This window comes from Podarcis cretensis (genome assembly GCF_951804945.1).
Source record: "Podarcis cretensis genome assembly, chromosome: 12".
NCBI lineage: Eukaryota > Metazoa > Chordata > Lepidosauria > Squamata > Lacertidae > Podarcis > Podarcis cretensis.
The window spans coordinates 901,533-925,971 of record NC_137181.1 but is presented as its reverse complement, the minus strand read 5'-3'; the positions used below and the strand labels follow the sequence as shown (position 1 = coordinate 925,971).

At 51.6% G+C, this 24,439-nt stretch overlaps 1 protein-coding gene across 2 annotated transcripts; it reads left to right on the top strand.

Moving 5' to 3' along the window:
* The first annotated feature begins 258 nt into the window (after positions 1-258).
* Positions 259-24,439, top strand: SUSD2 (sushi domain containing 2). 2 transcript variants are annotated; one of them, XM_079946653.1, is made up of 14 exons: positions 259-484; positions 2,570-2,771; positions 5,575-5,726; positions 7,708-7,875; positions 9,479-9,650; positions 11,715-11,916; positions 14,886-14,971; positions 15,070-15,338; positions 15,929-16,072; positions 16,875-17,033; positions 19,320-19,571; positions 20,716-20,988; positions 21,942-22,124; positions 23,794-24,439. In XM_079946653.1, exons 1-14 carry the CDS (start codon positions 415-417, stop codon positions 23,871-23,873), a joined length of 2,412 nt encoding a protein of 803 aa, XP_079802779.1. In that variant the 5' UTR covers positions 259-414; the 3' UTR covers positions 23,874-24,439. The 2 variants fall into 2 exon arrangements, with proteins under 2 accessions (XP_079802779.1, XP_079802778.1); XM_079946652.1 differs by having other exon boundaries at positions 2,567-2,771.

Sequence of the window (24,439 nt, the reverse complement as noted above, 5' to 3'; positions counted from 1 at the left end):
TATTTATAATTAAAGTGAAGTGAAACAAAGCCAAGCAAACTGCTCCAGGGTCTTTCGGGGACACCCTGCCTCCAAAATGCCAGGGCAGAGCAGCGAAAGTAGGAGAGCCCTCTCGGCCGGCCTGCGGGAAGGGGAGCAAGCGCGGAGCAGGCCATGCTCCTTCGCAGTTGCCTCAGCACCGGACAGGTCTGCTTTTGCTGCTGCTGCTGCTGCTGCTGCCATCTGGGCAAGAGGGAGGCGTGCCTGGCAGCGCGAAGGAATGTGACTCGCTGCGGCGTCTTCCCTCCTGTAAACATTTCCTCAAGAAACTTTGAGCTGCTCGGATCTCTTCTCCCTCCCGAGGGAAAGATCTGCAAAGAGCCTCCCCACCCGGGAGGAGAGCGTGAGGGGGAGATAAAACGCCCCAAGCAAAGTATGATTCCGATTTGCAGGAGAGCCCCCTTCTCCCTCCTCGTCTTCTGCAGCCTTGTTTTCCTGGGATCGGGTAAGTTCAAGGGCAGTTCGGCTCTGTCTCGCGTCTAATCCGAAGCAGGATAGTTCCAGCAGGTGGACCAGATTATAAAACCGCAGGCTGGGTGGGCGGACTGAGCGCGCAGCCGGATCCTGATGCTACTGACATCCAAACCACGGGTAGAGGAGTGAGCTCGTTCTCGCTGTTCCCTTTCGGCAGCCGGATGCTTCCTTCTGTTTCGCTTCCTTGTCTTTTCCTCTGTTTCTGGGACAATTCAGAGCAGGGATGGACTGAGAGGCTCCTCCGTCTGTCCCAAGGGCGGAAGACCCGCCCGCTCCTGCCCCCGGGGCTCTTGGGCTCTTCAACATCAGCTCAGGGGCAGCGCCAGGCAACCAGAAAGGGAGGGTGGCAGCCACGGAGCGTTGGCATGGCCAGATTCAGAGGGGCGGTTGGGTAGCAGCAGCAGCATGGGGAGTGGGGGGCGGTCCCATGGACTCGGGTGGTCGTGGTGGGGAGATGTGTTGCAAGAGCAAGAGGCAGCCCTGGGAGGCTGAAACAGCCAGTAAGTGCACAGCCATGCAAAGGACCCCAGCTCTGGCAGAGGTAAAGGTAAAGGGACCCCTGACCATTAGGTCCAGTCATGGCCGACTCTGGGGTTGCGGTGCTCATCTCGCTTTACTGGCTGAGGGAGCCAGCGTACAGCCAGCATGTGGCCAGCATGACTAAGCCGCTTCTGGCGAACCAGAGCAGTGCATGGAAACGCCGTTTATCTTCCCGCCAGAGCGGTACCTATTCATCTACTTGCACTGGTGTGCTTTCGGACTTCTAGGTTGGCAGGAGCTGGGATCAAGCAACGGGAGCTCACCCCGTCACAGGGATTCGAACCGCCAACCTTCTGATCGGCAAGCCCAAGAGGCTCTGTGGTTTAACCCACAGCGCCACCCACGTCTCTGGCAGAGAGGAAAGGGTTAAAACTGTCTCAAGTCAGAAACATCTTCCCAGCTAGCCAAGTGGCAAAAGGGAAGCACAACCTGGACCCACGCTGCTTGAATGAGCCTAAAGGGGTGCTTGCTGAGACAGCGGGGGGGGGGGGAGGGAGGAGAAGCCTTTTGTGAGAGGAGTCATGATAAGGGCACCCCCCCAACCCACACCAGCTGTGATTCCTTCCTGCATTCATGGTGTTTGGACTAGATGACGTTTTGGGTCCCTTCGGACTCTAAAATGGTATTATTCTCTGAGAGCAGTGGAACAAGGCCCAAGAAGGGTATCCAGTAGAACGTCCCATGCAAACGGCTTGGATAAGAGACCAAAGGTTTGCATGTAATCTTTGGACCCCTCACCAAGTGGGGGGGGGGAGGGGACTTTGCCCTCATCAGCCCAGCCTGGGCTCTCAGGCAGGACAATGCGCATTGCACAACTCGGTCCACAGCTCAGGGGCCTGGTGCATGTGTGCGTGTTCAAGAAAGGCGGAAGGCGGCTGGTGCCTAACCTCAGTCGAAAGGTAGCAGGTGCTCAGAGAGCACAGGTGTCCTGGAAGAGCAAAGGCCACGAGTGGTTTCTCCGGGAGATTTTCAGGCTGGGAGGTGGAAGCCAAGCAAACACCCCTTGCACACCCCCAGCTTCTCCCAGGCCAAGAGGAAACACTCCCTCCTCCAAAGTAGGGCTGGGCGATATCTGGTTTTCAACATCACAATATATCACCAGATAAACCTTGCAATATATTGATATATCACAATGTCTGAAATAAGGGTGGAGCTATGCAGAGTCATTAGCTGGCTTCACAGTTTTCCCCACACTGTGATTTTTTTTTTTGCATAGGACACAAACACTCTCGCACACATCATGATTCCTGATATATTCCCAGGTCAAAAACACGAAACCAGTATCACAATATGGACTTCAAACCGGTTCTGGATGATATATTGATACACTGCCCAGCCCTAGTTCAGAGCATCTAGTTGACTACCCATTGAAAGAAACGCAGGTTTCCGAGTGAGAGCTAGAGGAAGAAGGAGGGCTCCCCCTGCCCCCCCCCGGAAATCCCTTTCCTCTGGTGCACAAAGGAGGCAACCCTTGCTGAGACCTTTCTGAACTTCCTTCTGGTTTTCCAACCAGTAGCCCAAGACTCCTGCTCTGGTCACTGTGGGACACCTCGAAGCAGCTGCTCCTGCCACGCAACCTGCGAGTCCCTGGGAATCTGCTGCCCTGACTACTGGGAATTCTGCCCGAACGCCTCTCCCTACTCAGGAACCCTCCTTGGGGGGAAAGACTTCAGCCTCCACAACGTGACCTTCGGCGGCTCTTCCACCGTGATTTGCAGGTGAGCTGAGATTTCCAGAAGGATTGGTAGCTCACGGCACAGGCACTTGGGCTTGTTCTTGGCCTGGGATGCATGTGTGCATTAATGCACAGGTTAGTGGGTCCCCCCCCCCACTGCATTTCGGGTCACATTTCCATGCTGTTGGGGGAGGGTCTTTTCCGGATTTGCATGAGCTGTTGGGTTTCCCTGGCCCTGCAATCCCCCTTCCCCAAACTCTTATTTGTGAAGCCATCACCTGCCCATGTGCAGTGGCTGCCACAAGTGTACACACCTCAGCTGCTTGAGGCAAAACAAAAAGACAAAAAACACACACATTGCCACACTCACCCCCCCCCCACTGCCTGGAGGAAAGCAGAGAGAAAAGGAGGCTGGAAAGGAGCAGGCCGTGTGGGGTGGGAGGCATGGCAGAGGGGCACGGAGGAGGTGAGCAGCTCCCCAAACCCAGATCTGCTCCCTGAGGCAACTGCCCCACCTCGCCTCATGGGTGGGCCTCTCCTGCACCTCAGCTTAACTACGAAGTTAATGTGGCTTAAGATTTCCATTCATATGGAAGCTGGTTTGAGGGGGAAACACAGCACAGAGCAGTATTGATCAAGAAACTACTCAGGCATAGGCAAACTCGGCCCTCCAGATGTTTTGGGACTACAACTCCCATCATCCCTAGCTAACAGGACCAGTCATCAGGGATGATGGGAACTGTAGTCTCAAAACATCTGGAGGGCTGAGTTTGCCTGTGCCTGAACTACAGGATAGAGGTGGCTAATCCACTGTATACCCGGTTCCCAAAAACCAGCAACGTTGGATGCAGAGCAAATGGTCAGGTGCTCACAGCCATGGATTCTGCTTTCCAGGCAGACCTGCTCCTCCCAGGTTTGCAGCAGTGAGGAAGGGGAACGGCATGATGAAAACCAATAAGCGGGAGGGAAGAGTGCACATCGCCTAGTGTTGCCATGGAGATCTGTGTGTGCTCCTCTTTGAAATAGGGCAGGGCCCAAATAGCTTCCCAGGTCCCATCGCTGGAACATCTTTCATTTCCCCCTACCTGAAACAACAGACTCTTTGTTCTGATTTCAGCAAGGCTTTTGACAAAGTCCCCCATGATATTCCTGCAGAGAATACAATGTGGGCTGAACAAGGTAACACTTAGGTGGATATGTATCTGGCTGACTGACCAAACCCAGAGAGGACTCATTAATAGTTCCTTGTCACCCTGGGAAAAGGTGACAAGGGGGCTGCTGCAGGTTTCTGTCCAGGGCCCGTTGTTGTTCATCATCTTTATAAATGACTGGGATGAAGGAATTGAGGGGATGCTCATCCAATTTGCAGAAGACACCAAACTGGGAGGGGCAGCTAATGCTGCAGAAGACAGAATCAGAATTCAATACGACAATAATGTTGAATGGGTTTAGATGAGTAGGAGAGGATATTTTATTTATTATTATTCTTCCTCTTCTTACTTGTGTAAGAATGCAAATACCTATTTCAGCAGAGTTAATTTGCCATCCGTGTGCAGCTTATCTCTAGAAGCTTCTAGAGACAATGTTGCACAATGCGGCATAATTATGATATCCAAGGGTGTTTGGGCAGAGCTCGATTTATTTTCCCCCTTCTGCGTTTCCCTCTTAACAAAGAAATTGCTCTCAGGCTGTTTAAGTAAACAAGAAAAATATAAAAGTTTCCCCGCATCAGAAGACTTGCCAGGATTCAGCAGATGAAAATTAGGCAGACAAGAATCCTCAAAATTTACAACAGTCCATAGTCTGGTTCAAAATGCAGTGCACTCTCTGGACAAGAGATAAAAAGAAAAGTGTGCTTTCTATTGTTCCTCCTCCTGCCCCAAGTTTAAAAGATATGTTTCTGACTCATGCATTTGTGATCTGGCTGCAGATCCTCCCACGCTTGAGAGATTGGCGAACTGGGGCAAAACTAACAACATGAATGACAGTAGGGACAAATTTAAGGCTCCTGTACGGGAGACAGGATTAATCCCTGTAGAACTCCAGAGTATAAACGGTTGTGGGGTCAACCAGTGATTTCCCCAGCACCAACTGACTTCTGGAATTGGTCCTTCAGATAGAAATGGAACAACCAGGGTTAAAACTAGATCCTGAATCAGGTTGAAATGGATCTTGATAATGAGTCTCATTCAGGAGACCCTGAAGTGGTCTAGTAACTCTCCACACAAACCCCTTCCTCAAGTCAATAGCCATTGCACTGCCTTGGGTTCAAGGGTGGGGGTTTCCTTTAGGAATGGTCTTGTAACTCCATTCTTCAATGCAGCTGGGGACACCCGAGGCCATCTGTCTGTCCTAAAGAGGCAGCTGCTGCTCCTCCTCCTCCTCCACTGGGATCTCTTCCCCCAAAGAGTCTTTCCTACTAGCCATCTCTTCTGGAAACCAAGGACTGCCAGACTGCAGCTGTAACCTGACACCTCAGCACTGAATGTCAGCTTTCAATCAGTTAGAAGTCTTTGGTGAATCTCACCAAGTGCTGATTGTTGTTCCTGCCTGTTATGGTCATACTGCACCGTGAACATGTCCAGTTGCTTGCAGTCTTAATCCCTTTTGCTTTTATAAAACGATTCCTTCCAGCTGGCCTTGGCAGGAGCCAATCATGCTTTGAAATACTGGAAGGAAAAGACGGAGGGAGAGCTGGGAGAGTGGCCCACTGACCGTCCACCTGGCCTGCAGGGCCACCAAGGAATTAAGCGGCTGAGGTGGTGGGATTTGAATCCAGGGCCTCCAAGCCGACTTTCCCCCTTCCTCCTTTGGGTCACCCTGTGGTTTCTCTTTGGCATTGACAGGTTTGCAGGGTCAGTCCAGACCCGTGGCTACGTGGCTGGAGATGGCCGAGTCCACTGCATCTCCCCCTTGCTCTACCAGATCGGGATCTTGAAGCTGGAGATTTCCAGCGATGGAGGAAGGACATTTCCCTGGATGGCAACCTGGGTGTCAGGTGACTTGTTTCCCAGTTTGCAGGTTCCTTGATCTCCACAGAGCTCTGTCTCCATGTACCTTGTCCTCTGCTTGCCTTTGCCTGTTTCCTCGAGGGAGAGGGCTGGGTGTTCCCAAAGCAACTGCCCTCATTTCCAGCACTTGGGAAGGGATTCTGCTGTGGCTGAAACTGTGTCACGATGTAATGTGGGTGGTAAAGATAATGTTGGGCCTTGCTGCCTCTGCTGCTTCCTTCCACGCAGAACTGCTCTTCAGAATAAGTCATACGCAGCTCTGGGAGGGACTTGGCTGCCTGAGGAGGTCTGGGGCTTGCTATGTCCCTCTTTGCTTTCATGGCCTGCTCTTAAAGAAGAATTTCAGGGATGCTTCTTTGCATGCCATAAATAGTGTTACAGGCCACCGCTATGTTTGAGTGTTAAGACATTCCTAGGATTCTGAGCTTTACTGAGTTTGGTTTCCTTGGGAAGAGGTTCAGTAGAGATTTTGGTGTCCTTGGGATATATTATTTATTTACACATACATATACAAGCTGAGTATCAGATGAAGCATCTCGCAGCATCAACAGACCGTGCTTCTCCATTAATGGCAGCTTTGGACCGAGCACAGAGGAAGAAGCATGTTTCTGGGTTTCCAGCTTCCAGGCTCCTTCTAACTCAGCTCACACACAATGCACTGACTTTAGTTCTTCTCCCTTGCATCTAGGAGAGGGGGGTGGAGGAAAGGCCTGTGGCAAAAGAGAGATGTCCAAGACAGTCTCTCCCACCCTCTCCATTGCCAACTGCGACACAACAGTCCTGCAGTGCTGCTGCCCCCCTCCCATTTACACCTGCAGCCCAGATGAGAGGGAATCTGGGATGCACTAAAGCAATTACTGTATTTTTCGCTCCATAAGACACACTTTTTTCTTCCAAAAAAGTAAGGGGAAATGTCTGTGTGTCTTATGGAGCGAATGCGTGGTCCCTGGAGCCGAATTGCCCAGGGGCAAAAAGCAGATCATGCTTTTTTTTGGGAAAGAGGGAAGTGGGTGTTGAAACAAAGCCGCTGATCGTTTGCCGATCAGGGAGAGTGATAAGAGACGCTAGAGATAAAGGAGGCTGCCTGGGAGGGGGGAGGTAAAGACGGCAAACTTGCAAAGGGGGGAAACAGGAAGACTAAAGCAATAAGGAGAGAAATTAGAAGAAAAGGAGGAGCAAAAAACTGCTCCAGCTAAGGAAAAGACACTAAGGCAAACAAGAGGGAAGGGAGTGTTGAAAGGAAACAGCTGATCGGTGGGATCGGAAGAGAGATAAGGGATGCTGGAGATAAAGGAGGCTGCCTTGGAGGGGGGAGGTAAAAGCCCATGGATCCTCAGGATTTTTGCACTGGGTCACCCAAATTCACCATCAGATCACATAGCATGTCCATGGCTACAGGTGGTACCAAAAAAACCACCCACCCACTGTTGCATGGGGCTGCAATGGCACAAAAACGTGGTTACAAAGCACGGATCAACATGGATCCTCAGGATTTTTGCATTGGGTCACCCCAAATTCACCATCAGATCACATGTCTGTGGCCACAGCATGAACCACAAAAATCATACATCCACTGTTTCGTCCACTGGCATACTGGCCTGGAGGAACGGTGGGCAGATCAGGGTCTTCCTCACAAGGCCCACCCTTTAGCCCAGAAGACCCATCCCTTAGTTGTAGCTCCTGCAACCTGACTCATTCTTCGGAGATGCTGAGAAGGACACTTCCATGGCCTGCAAAGGTCCTTGTCTTACAGAGAAGCTAGTATGACTGGTTTAGAACCCTCTATTTCTAACCATCGCTGGTTGCAGGACCCCAAGGATGGGGAAGGACTCAGGGCATCATCCCAACTGACACCCCCCCAACCCACAAGATCAGCATCATTCAGCCAGTAAGAAACAAAAGCTCTCTTGCTCAAGGGCTGTGCAAAACAAGTGACTCACCATTCCCTCTTTTTGCTCCGTCACGCAGTTCATCACGGCAAAGTGTCTCCTTTGGAAAAAAGCACGCTGGTGAATGAAACCAAGTGGCAGTACTATGGCACTCCTGGCACCGGGGGGAACCTGACGGTCACCTGGAACCATCGGACGCTTCAAGCCAGCCACGTCAATGTCGAAGTCTGGGGCTATAACGAAACAGGTAAGGCTCTCCCTGTGTCCACGAGGGTCTTGTGATGAGTGGGGAATTGCACATATTAAGCTTGTGCAGCATGAAGCATCTGGATCCATAAAAAACTGACCCTTTTTGGAATAAAACATTGTCCAGGCTCATTTGTGAGGCCTCTTTCTTGCAGGAGACGGCTGTATTTTCAGCTTCTGGGCTTCTGTGGGGCAGCTGTTTTTGAGAAGTGCTGGGAGCAGGCGAAGCTGGTCTTTTGTCTCATCTGAAATAATAGGGGGGAGAGGGGGCTGATTTCATTCATTCATTCAGATCTGACAAGACAATGTTTAACATAGCATAATGATAATATCAGTAAAACCTTCAGTGGCGCACGGTGGGATGTCTTAAGTCATACACGGCTCAGGACCTCAATATCTTAAGGACTGCATCTGCCCATATGAAGCAACCTAGACCCTGCACTTGACACCCGAGACCCTTCTCTATGTCCCCCCTCCCTGAGAGGTCCAGAGGATGGCAACACAAGAACAGACCTTCTCTGTGGTGGCTCCCTGACTGTGGAATGATCTCCCAGAGAGGCTTGCCTGGTGCCATCATGACATGTCTTGAGGAGCCAGGCAAAAACATTCCTCTTTACTCATGCCTAGGACTAGGACTTTACTCATGCGGCCTAGCACCCACGTACCTATGGGACCTCCTCTCCTGGTCTGCCCCGCGGAGGACCTTAAGGCCCACAAATGACAACATTTTGGAGGTTCCAGGTTGCAGGGTCTCAACTAGGGCCAGGGCCTTTTCAGTACTGGCCCTGACTTGGTGGAACCCGCAGGGCCTGCAAGACAGAGCTGTTCTGCCTGGCCTTTGGTTTGGACTCAGTCTGACCCTTATATCTTCCCTCTCCTTACGGTTTTGATCTATGGGCCACTTTTAAAATGAGGCTGCATTTTAAATTGCATTTTAACCTGTATTTTAAATGGGTCCCCCCCATTATGATTTTACTGTAATTTTACTGGTGTTAGCTGCCCTGAGCCCGGCTCTGGCTGGGGAGGGCGGGGTATAAATAATAATAATAATAATAATAATAATAATAATAATAATAATTATTATTATTATTCCTTCAGACATTAAATCATCTATAGCTTCTTAAATGTGTGGGGGTGGAGGGGACTGTTATTATTTTATTAGTATGCTGTCTATTATTATGCTTTTATTATCATGCTCCGTAAAATATGTTCTTAACATTGTACACCACCCTGGGATATTTCAATAAAGGGTGGTATATAAAATGAATAAATAATAATAAGAAGAATTGAATCCGAGAATCGTAGCGTTGGAAGGGACTCCAAGGGCCAGCTAGTCTAACCCCTTGAAATGCAGGAACTGCAACTATGACGGGTGGCCAGCCAGCCTGTCTACAAACCTCCAAGGCCATCTGTCATGGATGCTTCAGTTGAGACTCCGGCATTGCAGGGGGTTGGACTAGATGACCTTTGGAGTCCCTTCCAACCCTATGATTCTTTTAAGGAAGGAGTCCACCACCTTCTGAGGGAGTCCGCCCTGCAGTTGAACAGCTCTTACCTTCAGAAAGCTCATCCTAATGTCAACTCTTCCTCCCTCCCCTGGCCAGGTGAGCCTTATTCCAGCTCCTGGGTGGCGGAATGGAAATATCTTTACACCCTGAAGAGAAACCTGACCAACACGGGAGCCTTTACTTTCCTGCCAGCCCCCTCGGCTCAGTACTCTGCCTGGGAAGTGGGGGCTCTGAGGATCTCCTCTGCCGCTTCTTCCGATGGTCAGAGGTGAGTCACTGACCCTTGGGAGGGGGCGTGTGTCCTCCCCCCAGCCGGACACCAACCTCTTGGGGCTCACATGATGGACAGGGTCTCGTTCTGTTAGGCACCCCAGTCTCCGAGCTGCAAAAGAGCTCAGGGGGGCTGCCAGCACATGCCTCGGGTTGGGCTAGGAAGCAACTGTGCCTTTGCGATGTGTGGTTTCGTGGTGTTATGGAAAAATCTAGGTGTGAGGCTGCTCAGTTGCCCAGCTCGTCTGGCTGAGCCCGTGGGTCCCTGCAGAATAAAGGAAGGAGTCCAGGCACCAGCCGGAGCAAATAGCTGTAGACCAAAGTTTATTGTGCAACAGGTTCAAAGAGGAATTTTGAACCCCGAGGATGAGGTGACAAGGACTTTTAAAACTTTCCCACCATATCCCAGCATACAGTTCATTAAGCATCATCACTACATCATTGGTACATCAGAAAAGGGGAGGGTTATACACGATTAACATAGGAGGAATGTGTTGGGGCAACAGGCGATTGATTACAGGATATGTATTGGGAAGTACATTCTGAGCACCTACTGCAAAGGGACAAGAGAACTTTGGTTTGCCTGGTCTGCCACCTGGGCAAGTCCGGAGGGGTGCCTTTGCCCAGCGATTGACACCTATGAGTACTTTCCTGTGAGTACGTGACCTCCCGCTTGAGGGATTATGGCGGGGACCAAGTGGTTTCAAGTCCTTGGCCAATGAAGCAAATTGGCGGTGGAATGAAGGAAACTGGCAAAGGAGTTGATTTTATATGATTTTTAAAGCTAGATAACTTCCCTGAGGGACGTGGGTGGCGCTGTGGGTTAAACCACAGAGCCTAGGACTTGCTGATCAGAAGGTTGGTGGTTCGAATCCCCAAGACGGAGTGAGCTCCCGTTGCTCGGTCCCTGCTCCTGCCAACCTAGCAGTTCAAAAGCACCTCAAAATGCAAGTAGATAAATAGGTACCACTCCGGCAGGAAGGTAAACGGCGTTTCCGTGCGCTGCTCTGGTTCGCCAGAAGCGGCTTAGTCCTGCTGGCCACATGACCCAGAAGCTGTATGCCGGCTCCCTTGGCCAATAAAGCGAGATGAGCACCACAACCCCAGAGTCGGCCAAAACTGGACCTAACGGTCAGGGGTCCCTTTACCTTTACCTAACTTCCCTGAGCTGTCAAGTCGAAAGGATACATTTATGCGTAATATTTGTAACATTTAACAACTTTAAGGATGTGCCCCCCCCCCGTAATTTTCCGTAACTGTGGACACAGACGTGAGACGGAAGAGCTCGCCTGCAGGCCTGCAAACCTTCTCTTTGTGGGAATGTTGTGAGTAACAGGAGAGGATATATTGATTAATATTATCCTTCCTAACTCGCAAGTTTCTTCCTATAGCAGAGTGCATTCCCCTACCACACAGCAGGAAGGTGGCTGCAGACTCCTTAGAATCTCTTAAGTTCTATTACTCCTGGAAAGACCCTGGAGGATCTCTCCTAAAAGAATAAAGGCACCACAGTCTTATTCATAAGTAACAAAAAGTAGTTACTCATGACCAAGCAGAGCACAGTGTGATCCCTGAAGGCAGGCTTAAGGCTTAAAGTTGCAAACATGTGCAAACAGGTTTACCCCATATGGGCAGCCCTGTTTACGGATGTTTTTCCTGCCTGATCTTTTACTGTTTTTTTAATATCCTGTTGGAAACCGCCCAGAGTGGCTGGGGAAACGCAGCCAGATGGGCAGGGTATAAATAATAAATTATAATTATAATAATAATATTATTATAACCTGGTACAGTCCAGGTGAATCAGGAAGTTCGCTGGATGAAAAAGAAGATTGAAGAGAAGAAGGTGGCTGTGTGACTTGGCGTTTTACCAGGTCTGGAAAGGTCACCTCCCCCCACTGGTCACATGCAAAGGGAGGGTGCCCCAGCCAGGTGTAACAGGGAGTTGAAACTGGCTGGACCTACATCCCCCTGCATGTCCACTCTAGGCAAACAGGTAATGTTGTACTTGACTGCTCCAGCAGATGACACCCCACACTCTTTCTCTTCTGCTCCCCTCCTCCAGCAACGTGGCGGCCATCTGGAGCACGGAGCACGCCTTGGCCTGGCACCTGGGAGACGACTTCCGCAAGGACCCGGCCGCCTGGGCCACAGCCAAGTGCCGCCAGTGGGACGCCCTGGAGACAGGCCTGCCCAATTTCCTAGACGAGATCCCAGACTGCCCCTGCACTTTGGCACAGGCCCGGGCGGACGTGGGGCGATTCCACGTAGGTCCTTTGTGTCTTGCCTGTGGTGCTGGGGTGGCAGGGTGGGGCAAAGAAAACAGCGCAGGCCTAGTGGTCACAGCAACTCTTCCCAGTAGGTCTTGCCCCAATGAAGCAGTTGCAAGGACTGAAGGTCCCCGCCTTCCCACCGCTCTCTAAGATTCCTCCCTGGTTCCTTCCCCAGCAGCCTAAGACTCCTTCCTCTTGTCCAGGCAGAGGCAAACTCGGCCCTCCTGATGTTTTGGGACTACAACTCCCATCATCCCTAGCTAACAGGACCATGTTGGGATGTGTCCAAGGGAACGGGGGCAATTTGCAGGCCCCGAGCTGGCTCCAGCCCACTGACCAGCAGCCGGGCGAACTCCGGTCCTTGGAACAGCATCGAAACAGCGGCACAGCTTCAGAAGCCTTCAGAAACTTGAGCACGCCTCAGTCAGCAGAGTGAATAACACACAGCAGAAGTGGCGGACAGAGGCATATGTCAAGCGTATTTACAAGCATTTTATTCAGCATAGTTCAGGACAAAGAAAACATATCTGCTCTCTTTCATGTCCAAGAGCAGGAAGCATAAGCAAAAGCTATACACAGCGGAAGTTCCCAGCAGGCTGTGCTGGAAGTAAACAGACATGTGACATACAGCAACTCCACATGCCTGTTCTAAAGGTGGAACAGAACATCAATATCCGAACAGACCAGTAGTTAGGGATGATGGGAATTGTAGTCTCAAAACATCTGGAGGGCCGAGTTTGCCTCTGCCGGCTCTTGCCTCTCTTTGCTCCTCCCTCACCATTTCTCTGCATGTTCTGGGGGCCCAGTGGGGAGGGGAGCTGGTCACAGCAGGGGGGGGGGAGGCTCCCTGGCTTCTTCTGGAGTCTGCCTCTTGACCCCCCCCTTCTGCTCTCTGTCACAGCCTCTCCCTGCTCAGTAAAACCTGTTGCCTCTTCAGCTTCCGACACTCCTCTTCCCAGTCTTCTCCCTCTGACCACCCCAGTCCCCTGGCTCTGAGCTTTCTTCCCCTGGGGGGGGGGGTTTCCCCAGCTGGTGCCTCCCAAACTCCTCTGCATCCAGATTGTCCATGACAGACCCCAAGCTCAGCCCCTGGTGCTGGACTCTCCTTCCTTGGAAGTTTTAAAGCAGAGGTTGGGTGTGTCCTGCCTCAACGGCTGGAAGCAGCGATGCTTCTGAATCCCAGTGGCTGGAAATCCACAGACAGGGGCGTGGAGAGCTGCTCTTGTGCACGCATCCTGCTTGTGGGTTTCCCATAATGGGCGTCTGGGTGGACGCTGTCAGGACAGGATGCTGGACCAGATGGGCCACTGGCCTCATCCAGCAGATGTTCTTCTGAGGTCCTTCTGACTCTCCCACTTGTTGTGGTTAATCCAGACAGCAAAAAAAGTGACCAGAACAGCAACAGGCCATAAAGACTCACACCCAAAAACACACCCACACACCCCAACCTTTGTGCAGAGGGACTGGCTGCTCTGGGACTGAGGCTCAGGTGGGCTAGTGATCTGTGCTTTGACAGGCAGCTTCCTGAACTGTCAAGGAATTTCCCAGCAAAAGCCTCCAGAACCTTCTTGGCCGCACCCAACCGCAGGGTTCATCTGCTCCTTCTCCACACACGATGCAAGAGGGCATTTGTGCAAGAGAGGACTCCCCTCCCTGCTTAGAGGTCCTTCCTTGGGCAGCCTCAACACCCCCCTCCCTCCTCTTCCTCCAGCCTGTGAGTTGGGATCTCTGCCCTGAGGGTGGGTCTCTGTGATGCCCAAACCTCATGATTCCCAGCCAGCTGTGAAACTGGCACCAGCCCATGTTGTGAAAGCTCAGCTGATCTGCCTGCCCTTCAGAGAACAGGCTCAGCTGGTTCCCTGTCTCCCTGGAGCTTTGGGCTCATCCCCAGCTAGGGAGCTGCCGCAGCCTTCTTCCTTCCTTCCTTCCAGGAACCAGGTATGGGGGAGCACCCTCCCCGGAAAGGTGCCAAGGAAACTTGGACGTCTCATGGCCCCCAGCACCCAGCTGCTGCAGTCAGGATTTGGACATCCTCACTTGCCCTCTGGGGACACCCAGAGCTGCCCACTTGAATGGGACTGCCTTTGCAGACTGCTCAGAAACTTCAGCCACAAGGCACAGATGTGTCCTGCCAGAACTTTTTGCCAGCTGTTTAACCATTTCCAGGCACAAGGCAAGCTCTGGAAGCAGGTCAGGGGCTGCCTCCTCCCACGGCCACCCCCAGTCCTCCCCAGGGCACCTGTGGGATACACAGCACCCATTGAGCACTACACAAGGCTCCTTCCTGCACAGGCATCTCAGGATTTCATAGAGTTGGAAGGGACCCTGAGGGTCATCTAGTCCAACCCCCTGCAATGCAGAAATCTCAACTAAAGCATCCATCTAACTTCTGCTTAAATACCTCCAAGGAAGGAAAGTCCACAACTTTCTGAGGCTCTTACTTTCTGAAGGTTCTTCCTGCTGGTCATAATCGCCTTTCTTGTAACTTGAATCCATTAGTTTGAGTCGTATCCTCCAGAACAGGAGAAAACAGGCTTGTTCCATCCTCCATGTGGCAGCCCTTCAGGTTTTTGAAGATGGCTATCCTATCTCTCCTGTCTCATTTTATAAGCTCCTTCAACCATTCCTCATACGGCTCGGTTTCCAGACCCTTGATCACCTTGGTTGCCCTCCTCTGCACATGTTTCAGCTTGCCCACATCCTTCTTAAATTGTGGCGGCCAGAACTGGACACAGTATTCCAGGTGTGGTCTGACCAAGGTCTGCTTTGAGAACCACCTCTGAAGATGACCATTCTGGCAGATAACTCATGTCTTCTTTTATGGCTTTCATGACTTGGTTTTAAGTCACCTCGAGGCCCTTTTGCTAAAAGGTGCTACAATAATCTGCAGGTGGGGCTTAAGAGCGGGGGAGGGAGGGGGCACCCGTGAGTTGACCAGCCTCTCTCTGCTCTCTCCCTTCCAGACTGACTACGGGTGTGACATCGAGAAGGGCAGCGTCTGCACCTACCACCAGGGGGCAGTGCACTGTGTCCGGGGAGTTCAGGCCAGGTAAGTCTCTCCAGGTGCGCTGCAGGCTGGGCTCACAGTGGCCAAGACCGGCCACCTTCTCTAGAAAGGCCTCTGAGTCCCTTCGCCTTCTCTTCCAGCCCACGATACTCCTCAGGGCAGCAGTGCTGCTACAATGCGGCAGGGAGCCAGGTCCTCACCGGAGACTCCACCGGGGGAAGCACACCGGACCGAGGCCACGACTGGGGGGCTCCCCCTTACGAAAAGCCCCCCAGGGTCCCTGGCTTTTCCCACTGGATTTATGATGTCATCAGCTTCTACTACTGCTGCTTGTGGTCCAATAACTGCCCCACTTACCTCAACCGCCGTCCCTCCAGTGGCTGCAGGAAGTACCGTCCCCCCAGAGTTGGTATGTTCTCTTGACCTCACTCAGCCCTTCTTCGTATCCATAGCACAAGGAGAGAGAGAGAGGGAGGGAGGCAAATCAATGCCAAGCTGGGGGCACCCAATTAATTAGATGGAGCTGTATATTTTTGCAAGGGAACCGGACAGTGAAATGGGCTGGCTCCTGGGTGATGCAGATGCCATTATGCAGTTGAATGCGCCCACATTCTCCATTCATTTCCCTCCCATCCACCCACCTGCTTCTGCACAGCCCCGGGCACTTGCAACCCCTGCTATGCCACTGTGTAGGGCAAGGCTTAGGAGAGGACTAGGCTTGGCCAGAGATGGTTCCCTGGCGGAGGACTTTCCTCAGGGCAAGTCTGGGCCCTCCTTCACCAGTGCAGTTTGGGTTCTGGGTTGGAGCCGAGGCCAACCAATGGCAGCTCATTCCCCCCCCCCACTACCCCAGCCACTTAGAAAAGGGGGTAGGTGGCCCATTTGGGTACAGGTGCCCAGAGAACCCCATGCCAGCCCCGAAACTCAACATGCTACATTGGTCAGTCTCCGTTATGGCGCTCTTAATGCGTGTTCTCTGTCTTTGCATTTGCTGAACAGCCTCAGCTTTTGGAGATCCTCACTTTGTCACTTTTGACGGGACTAACTTCACCTTCAAAGGCCTTGGAGAATATACTGTGCTGGAATCCAGCCTCACATCCCTGAGCATCCAAGGGAGAACCCACCGTGCCAAGTTGTCAAATGGTGAGGTCTTCTGTCTCCTTTCCTGCGTTTCCGGGGGTTGGAATAGAAGACCCTTTGAGTCTGTTCCAACTCTGCAATATTGTGATTCCAAATGCCAGATTTTTGAAACTCTGTGTTCAATTCAAGGCTTGATTTTGGGGTTTCTAAAGCCCTAAATGACCTGGGGACATGCTAAGAAGCATCATCTATAGGTCCCACCCTGTAAATTCAGATAAATTGGGGTATGTGTTGCTCGAGGTCCCCTTTGCTGCTTCTGCGAGGAGCTCCAAGAAGGATGCCTTTTCAGTGGTGGCCCCAGTATTATGATGCCCCTTCTCAAGTGGGATCTAGCCACTCTGTTGGGCAAGGGGGTTACAGATGTTGCTGAACTCCCATCTTCCGTCATCTCTCACCATTGGCCATGCCAGCTGGAGCTGTTTGGAGCTGGAGTCCAGCAACATCGGGGGGGGGGGTGTGTTTGTGTGCAGGTTTGACCCTCCTGCCCTGCCTATTTGGTTAAAGCTGCTATTTTCTCCCAAACCTCCTGTGGTTCCAAAGTCCACTGATGTTTAAATTCCACTATTGTTGAGTGGCTGGGGAAACCCAGCCAGATGGGCGGGGTACAAATAATAAATTATGATGATGATGATGATGATGATGATGATGATGTTTGGCTTTCCCTGTTTCCTAGCTTGGATAGAAGATGATTTGGGGGCCTTTTGGTCAGAATTGTAGAGCATAAGATTTAAAAATGAAATAAACAAGTCACTTTCTGTCTCTTGAGACTTGATACACCACACTGATGATTGCAGTTGCCTGGCAGGAACTGAGGCCAAGGTGACGGGCTTCTCTGCCGTTGCCATGCAGGAGAATCGCTCAGATGTGGTTGAGATACGTATCCCGGAGCGCTCGGACGGGCTGGAGGTCCTGCTCAACCAGAAGGCACTCAACTTCTCTGAACAAGCCTGGATGGACCTGAATGGTGAGACATGGAGAGCAGGGCTGGCCAGGGAGGATTTCAGAAGCCCTGCAAGTGATTCCTTTCTGCTTAAGCATGGGGGCAAGACATGTCTGCTTACCAGGGCCGTAGGTGGGAGCTGGAGTCCATCAAAGTCTGGAGGGCCTCAGGTTAGCCCATGGATGTCTGCTGGAGCCCAGCTCTGGTGGCCTTCATGATAATACTAATGAGTTAAGATAAGAAACCAAGGGGGAAAGAATGGAAACAAAGCCTTATGAGGAACGGTTGAAGGAGCTGGGTATGTTGAGTCTGGGAAAGAGGAGACTGAGAGGAGATATGATGGCCATCTTCAAATATCTCAAGGGCTGTCACATGGAAGAGGGAACAAGCTTGGTTTCTCCTGCTCAGGAGGGTAGGACTTGAACCCATGGCCTTCAAGTTACAACAAAGGAGATTCTGACCAAACATCAGGAAGCATTTTCTGACAGTAAGAGCTGTTCGATAGCGGAACCTCTCCTTCAGGAGGTTGTGGAGTCTCCTTCATGGGAGGATTTTAGGCAGAGGTTGGATGACCACCTGTCAGGGATTCTTTAGCTGAGATTCCTGCATTTCAGGAGGTTGGACTAGATGACCCTTGGGATCCCTTCTAAGATTCTATATCAGTCACAAAAACCAAAGAACCAAGCAAAGCGGATGAGCTGGTCCAGCATCTTCTTTCCCACAAAGCCCACCCAGATGCCTCCAGGAGAAGCTCACTGCCCCCTTCTTGGTTCCTCCTAGTTTCGTACATTGAATTCTTCCCTGAGGCTTTGAGGTGACTGCAACTTAAACTTCTGCAGAATTTAAATCTAAGGCCAAGAAGCCTTGCAACCCAATAGGTGGTTGGCATCTGTCTCGGGAGAAATTGGAGGAGTGAGCCTTTGGGGGTGAAGTGAAACCGTTGGAAGGTTACAGCTCCTGCTGTGATTGTGGAGACTGATCTGGGAGAGACATGTATTGTTGCAGCTGGGGCAGAGGAAGGTGCCTGGTTGTGCTGCTGCAGATGGACCATGGTGCTTCTTCTCTCGGTCATCCCTCCTCTGGTCACTGCTGTGGATACATGACCTGTCTGTCTGTCTCCAGGCACTGGGGGCGTCTGCAAGAGTTGATGGTCCCAGCCTTCATGTCATATTTGTGGACACCTTGGTAATGCAACCAAATAAGCCTGTCAATATTATGTAAAGCCAAGTTTGCTCCAAAACAAGCAAACTGCAGGATAGACAAATTCATGGAGGTGGAGAGAACTATGGAGCTCTTCTCTGCCCCCCACGGTCAGAGGCAGCGATGCTTCTGAATCTCAACTGCTGCAAACAGCTCTTGTGCTCGAATCCTGCTTGCTGATTTCCCATAATGGGCCCCTGGTTGGCCCTTGTGAGAACAGCATGCTGGACTAGATGGGCCACTGGGCTGATCCAGGAGGCTGTTCTTAGGTTCTTATGACCGGTGTCCCTCTTGGATTCTGTGAATCCTGAAGAGCAGAACTGAGTCATGGAGGAGAAAACCAAATTTTCTTCCCATCTGCCTCTCAACAAACTGTGGGATGTGAAACACAAGGGCAGTCAAGTATAACATTCCTAGAGTGAACATGTTTACACATGGGGAGGAATGTTTGTCCAGCCAGCAGGTAAACTTCCTGTTTCCTTCTGGGCTGGGACAGACTTCCTCCGCATGTGACTAGAGATGGGTGTGGCCTCACCTGTGCAGGTAACAACAAAAGCACAGGGCAGGGCAGCCATCTCTCTATTTTGACTACATGCATCGAAGAAGCAACATCTGCTTAGCCAAAGATGCTTCCAGCCAAGAGAGGACAAAGGGACTGTCTCCTTATGAGATAGTTTCCAGGTGTATGTTACTTTTCAAAGCTAAGTCTGCCTTCTGGGATCCAACTGTGAACAGAATGTGAGTAAACTCTTTTTATACTTTTATAGAAGACTGTGTCGTGTCTTATCTTTTATGAGGGAATAAGGGGAAAATACCAGAACAGTTAGCGAGCCTGAGCAAACACATCCGCTGCAAGTTTTAAAAGGGGAATGTTACTCTGCTAAAATTGTGAACTTGTTAACACAAGTTGGAAAGGTTATAATCAAACCATATATCCTCTCTTGCATCCCTGAACATTCCCACACAAACCAGTACGTGGTGCTGCATGGAATATGGAGTCATGAATGCAAACATTTTCAAACATTCCCGCTGGATTTGTTTGCAGCCCCTGCTGTGCTGTGCAAATGCCCCATAATATTCATACTTACACTTTCCTGGTTTCCCTGGCAGGTCTCTTTCTCACCACTGCACCTGGGCTGAATGTCACTGCCATGTTCTCCTCGGGAGTCGGAGTCGAAGTGAGGAGGGCGGGGAGGATGCTGAGCCTGACTGTTTTGCTGCCCGCAAAGTTCCTGAACCACACGCAGGGGCTCTTTGGGGTCATGAATGGCAACCCCCGGGACGACTTGACCTTCCGCAATGGGACCATCCTAGATGCCAACAGATGCACCCCAGAAGAGCTATTTGCATTTGGCGCAGACTGTAAGTGAGCGCTCAGCTTCTCCCAAAGAAAGGAGCAGAGAGAGAGAGGAGCCGGTCTGGCCCTTGGCTAGGAAAAGATCCTAGTAGACCACAAGCTTCACATGAGTCAAAAGCTGATGCTATTCTGGGCTACATCCACAGAAGCCTAGTGTCCAGAACAAGGGATGTAATAGTACCACTCTGTTCTGCCTTGGTCAGACCTCACCTGGAATACTGTGTCCAATTCTGGGCACTGCAATTTAAGAAGGATGTTGACAAGCTGGAAGGTGTGCAGAGGAGGGCAACTAGGATGATCAAGGGTCCAGAAGCCAAGTCTTATGAGATGTGGTTGAAGGGGCTGGGTATGTTTAGCCTGGAAAAGAGGAGACCCAGAGGTGATGCGATAGTCATCTTCAAATATCTTGAGGATTGTCACATGGAGGATGGCGCAAGCTTGTTTTCTCCTGCTCCAGAGTGTAGGACCTCTGACAGTGGCCTCCAGGTGAATGGGCAGGTCTCCCATCCCCTCACCTGGCAGGTACGATGGAGGGACTTAAAATGTGCCCTTTTTGGTGAGTTTCAAAATGTCCCCTTAGAAAGTTTATCTCCAAAGTTTCCCTCTTCCCCTAGCATAGGAAAAGACAACATATCTGGTAAGTTAAAAATAGTTTACTTACAAATTTTCCAAAGTTCAGTTTCACATGCTCTTCAGATGAAGTGTGGTATGGAAATTTAATTAAAAATATAAAATAAAATGTGCTTTTCCATATAGCAGTCAGAAGAAAAAGACTTGCAGGCAGTGAAATGTAGCTTAGTTACAAAGAGGCAAAAAAAGGTTCCTAAATTACAGGTATTGGAAAACGTTAGTTTCAGACTCCATTCTTGTTTGAAACAAAATAGGCTGGTTAAAGCCATGGAGCTGAGCTGGAGCAACTCACACCTCCTCACACACTGAAATTCACTGAAGTAGACAGATGGAACAAAGGCTTGGTTACCTATTTCCTCCTAAGGTAAGGGGAAGTGACATAGGCAAAACCTAGAAGGACAGCTTACTCTATGGCATTAACCCCTTCATGCACTAATTAGACTTAAACATGCTGGTTAGATGCTACAAGAGGTTGATCTGGTTCAAGGGAATGACAGCGCTCCCCATTTGTCTTTTCAGGGGCCGTCAAGAACGAAACCTCCCTCTTCACCTATGACAGCCAGTTCCTGCTGCAGACCTTCTTCTACGGGCCAAAGCATGACCCCTCTTTCCTGCCCGTCTTCCGGGCCCCCGAAGATCCCACCGATCCCCTCACTCAGGAAGCGGCCCAACTCTGCCAGTCGGACCCTTTCTGCAGGTTTGATGCTCTGACGACAAGAGACCTCGCGGTGGGAAACAGCACCAGGTGGTCCCACAGGATGTACAAGCACCTAGAGGAGAGCCTGCAGCCAGGTGAGTCAAGGGCAAGCTCAGCCGGGGAAGGGGGGATCCGATGGAGGGTCACAGGGAAAAGAACTGCCAGGTGCCTGAAGGGGACGGGGGAAGGGAGACCACTTCCCCCCTCTTATTCCTCTCTCTTTCTGCTACCCCTGACTCCCCAGGGGGCCTATTTCACCTCACCACCCCCTTTGGCCACCGCCCACCCCTCTTTTCATGCCCCATTCCTCAGATCTTGCAAATCCAGCTGCTTCCTTGGGGAGAGCTTGAGAAGGGGGCTTTGAATGGCTGGGAGCAAGCAAGTTCACAGGCAGAGAGGAAATTGAAATCCTACTCAATATTGATCCATAGCAGAGCTCCATTGTACAGTTAGCAGAGCAAAAACTTAAACATGTTGCAGGATTCCCAAAAAATAGACCAGAGCCAACTGAATGTCATATTCAGAGATAGAAAAGAGTGAAACCCAGGCTCCTTCTAGTCTTACTTTTATAGTCAGCATGACCTTGACTGAAAGAGATAACAGGACTGCTTCTCTGAAGGAATAACCCAAACATCAGGAACCTTCTGCTTGTTTCTTTCACACAGAGAAACTTCCCATGCCCCCTTGAACTAATTAGAATAGGAAAGATCTCTATACATCAGAAATGATAAGAAATGCAAACGGACAGTCTCTTTGGGGAGGGGGCTAGCAGGGTTCACGCATCCCCTCCTTCCCCCATTCCACTGTGGAGAAGCAGATCAGGCAGGGAGCCTGGAGGGAGAGACCCCCAGGCAGGAGGATGCTCTGCCAAGCCCACCCTGGCAGGCAGCCACCCTTCCTGGGGAGCCTGTGAAGTTGAGCAGCGGCAGAGGCAGGGTCTGGCCCTGGTCTCTGCCCCCCCCAGGCCATTCTCCTCCCAGCGTGGTTTCCCATGCCATGAAGATGCACACTTGCATGGCCCTAAAGACGCCGCTTTTGTCTCCCCCAGTGGTTTCTTGTGGCTGGCTGGCTCCCCCCTCCAACGGCACAAAGAATGGAACCAGTTACTTAGCAGGATCCACCATCCGCTTCGACTGTAGTCCTGGGTTCAACCTTGAGGGATCAGCAGCCAGGACGTGCCAGGAGGACGGGCTCTGGTCAGGCGGCACCGCCAAGTGCCAGCCGAATGCAGGTAGGCGATCCCTTCAGCCCCATTCCTATGGGGTGCTTTGCGTCCACACACTGTGGCCCTGCACCAGCAGAAGTCCAAATCTCTCCCCACCCCCAACCAAAGAGACACTTTTACTTTGCATTTGGGGCGTGAAGGAAGTCTGCTTGCTACAAGTGCTTTGGAAACCCATGAAAAATATAGCAGGGTGGTTTTCTTCTAATGCAGGCATGTCCAAAGTCCGTTTCAGGGGCCTAATCTGGCCCTCCGGTCGGTTTAATCCGGCCCCTGTGGCAGTTTATCTCCTGGGTAAAATCCTACAAAAAAGCTCAACTTCAATTCTTAAAAAAGGTCAACAACGCATATTCAGTTCATCAAATCTGGCCCTCTTTGAACAAAGTTTGGGCGCCCTGTTCTACTGCATCTCCCTGGCTTGGGAAGGGAGAAGGGCAGGCAGCTGACAACCCTCCAACCAGGCCTACAGAACTAAATTGTAGGACTTCAGAGCTGGAAGGGGCCCTCCCAAAGGCCATCCAGTACAGCCCCGTGCAATGCAATGCAGGAATTGCAGCTGAAGAATCCCTGGCGGGGGCCACCCAACCTCTGCTTCAAAACCTCCAGTGAATGAGAGCCTGCCGCTTTCCGAGGGAGCCTGTCCCACTGCCAAACGGCTCGGAGGAAGCCAAAGGTCCTTCCGCTGCAGGGCAGCGTCTTTGCTCTGCTTGCCAAGTTGCTTCCTCCCTAGCTCAAAAGTGGCTCAAAGGCTCACGCAGGGAGGTGGCGGCTGCCCTCTGGAGGCCATGGGGATGAATGGCTCCCTGCAGAAGCCTCTTTGCAGCTTTGTGGACCTCCCTGCCTCCCTCCCCAATCAGAGGCGGCTCAAGGCTTCCTCCCTGTTTCCAACACCACCCCCTGCACAATTATGCAGATGCTATAATTTCCGAAGAAAAGGAAGCCCGAGGTTGTGTCAATGGCTCTTTCCAGTTAAATGCTACCCCTGATTTGAGATGCAGCGAAACTCGACTTTGTGTGTGTGTGTGTGTGTGTGTGTGTGTGTGTGTGTTGTTGGCCTAGAACCCCCACCAGACCCAGCCAGCCTGTCCAATGGTCAGAGGCCAGGGCAGCTGGCCACATACACTCCCAATGTGTTTGGCCTGGGCAGAAGTGTCCATGCACCGGGCATGTCTCTCATCAGGACAACCCCAGTGCATTTTGGTTAGTGTGGCCAAGTGCCATTTTCTAATCTAGTGCCTGAGAGAGCCCCCCATCCCCCAATGCTTGCTTGTGTCAGCCCATTAGCTTGAGCAGGGACCCTACAAACGGGGTTTACTGGGTGGAGACCTCCTTCCTGGGTAACTTCTGTTTGTAAAGAAGAGCATGATGCTTATTTCGCACTCGGCACCCACTGGCCCCTGTGCTCTCTTCAAGGGCAGCCCCTGCCTCTCCCTTTGACCCCCTGCTCCACTAATACAAAGGGGGGGGACTGTGGTTTAAAAGGTGGCAAGGACCCAGGGAGTCTCCCCTGAAGAGCTCTTCAGGCCCCCTGCCACCCCCAGCTCCCAAATGCAATAAGCAACCGCAGCAAGGCGGCCTTTTGGGCTTGGTTGCCTCACGTACACCTTTAGGGAGGGCAATCTCACCCGACATTGCATCCCTGGACTGAGCCTGGCTTTGTCTCCCCCCACTTCTGCAGGGAGCAGGACACTTCCCTGGGGGTCCACAATTGGCATCCTGGGCTTCCTGAGCTTGACAGCCACCCGCTGGACCATCTAGCCTCCCTGGAGCATAGAAGACCCGCAGAGGCAGCCACAAAGCTGCGTTTCTGGCCTTTGGCTTGCAATGGAATAAACCTGCAGATTTTTGCTGTTGTTTGTCAAAAAATATATCTGTGTGCAATTGGACTCCAGGGATGGGAACATCACGGAGGGGCCGATGGGTGGCCACCTCTGTCTCCCAGGACACTTCCTCTCTGACCTCATGGCCACTTCTACACCAAGGGAGCAAAATGGGTGGACAAGCGCCCAAGGGGGAGGGCAGCACTGGGGTTCCGTGGTGGACAGGGTGCCCTTCCAGGCTTGAACCATCACCCAGTGGTGGTTTTGTGGAAATGGGGACCCAGCGAGGAAGGAGAGAGGGTGCTGGGGCTTCTGATCATCTGTGCATTTTCAGAGATCAAGTTCTGGCTGGATTTTCTTCAGGCACCTGGTTCCTGGGTGATGTCCTGGTCTGCTCTTCCCTCTCCCTGCCCTGCCTCTCGGGGTCTCCAGGCCCTCTACCTGGTGACCGGACTCTTGCCCAGGGATGCTCATGCCAGACAATAAATGCTGTTTGCCTTCGGG

Excerpts from the sequence above, each read along its gene's own strand:
- SUSD2 (XM_079946652.1), top strand. The coding sequence starts at position 415 with ATGATTCCGATTTGCAGGAGAGCCCCCTTCTCCCTCCTCGTCTTCTGC. Across the intron at positions 485-2,566 it reads CCTTGTTTTCCTGGGATCGG|TAGCCCAAGACTCCTGCTCT; the intron begins GTAAGTTCAAGG and ends TTTTCCAACCAG. Across the intron at positions 15,339-15,928 it reads GTACCGTCCCCCCAGAGTTG|CCTCAGCTTTTGGAGATCCT; the intron begins GTATGTTCTCTT and ends TTTGCTGAACAG.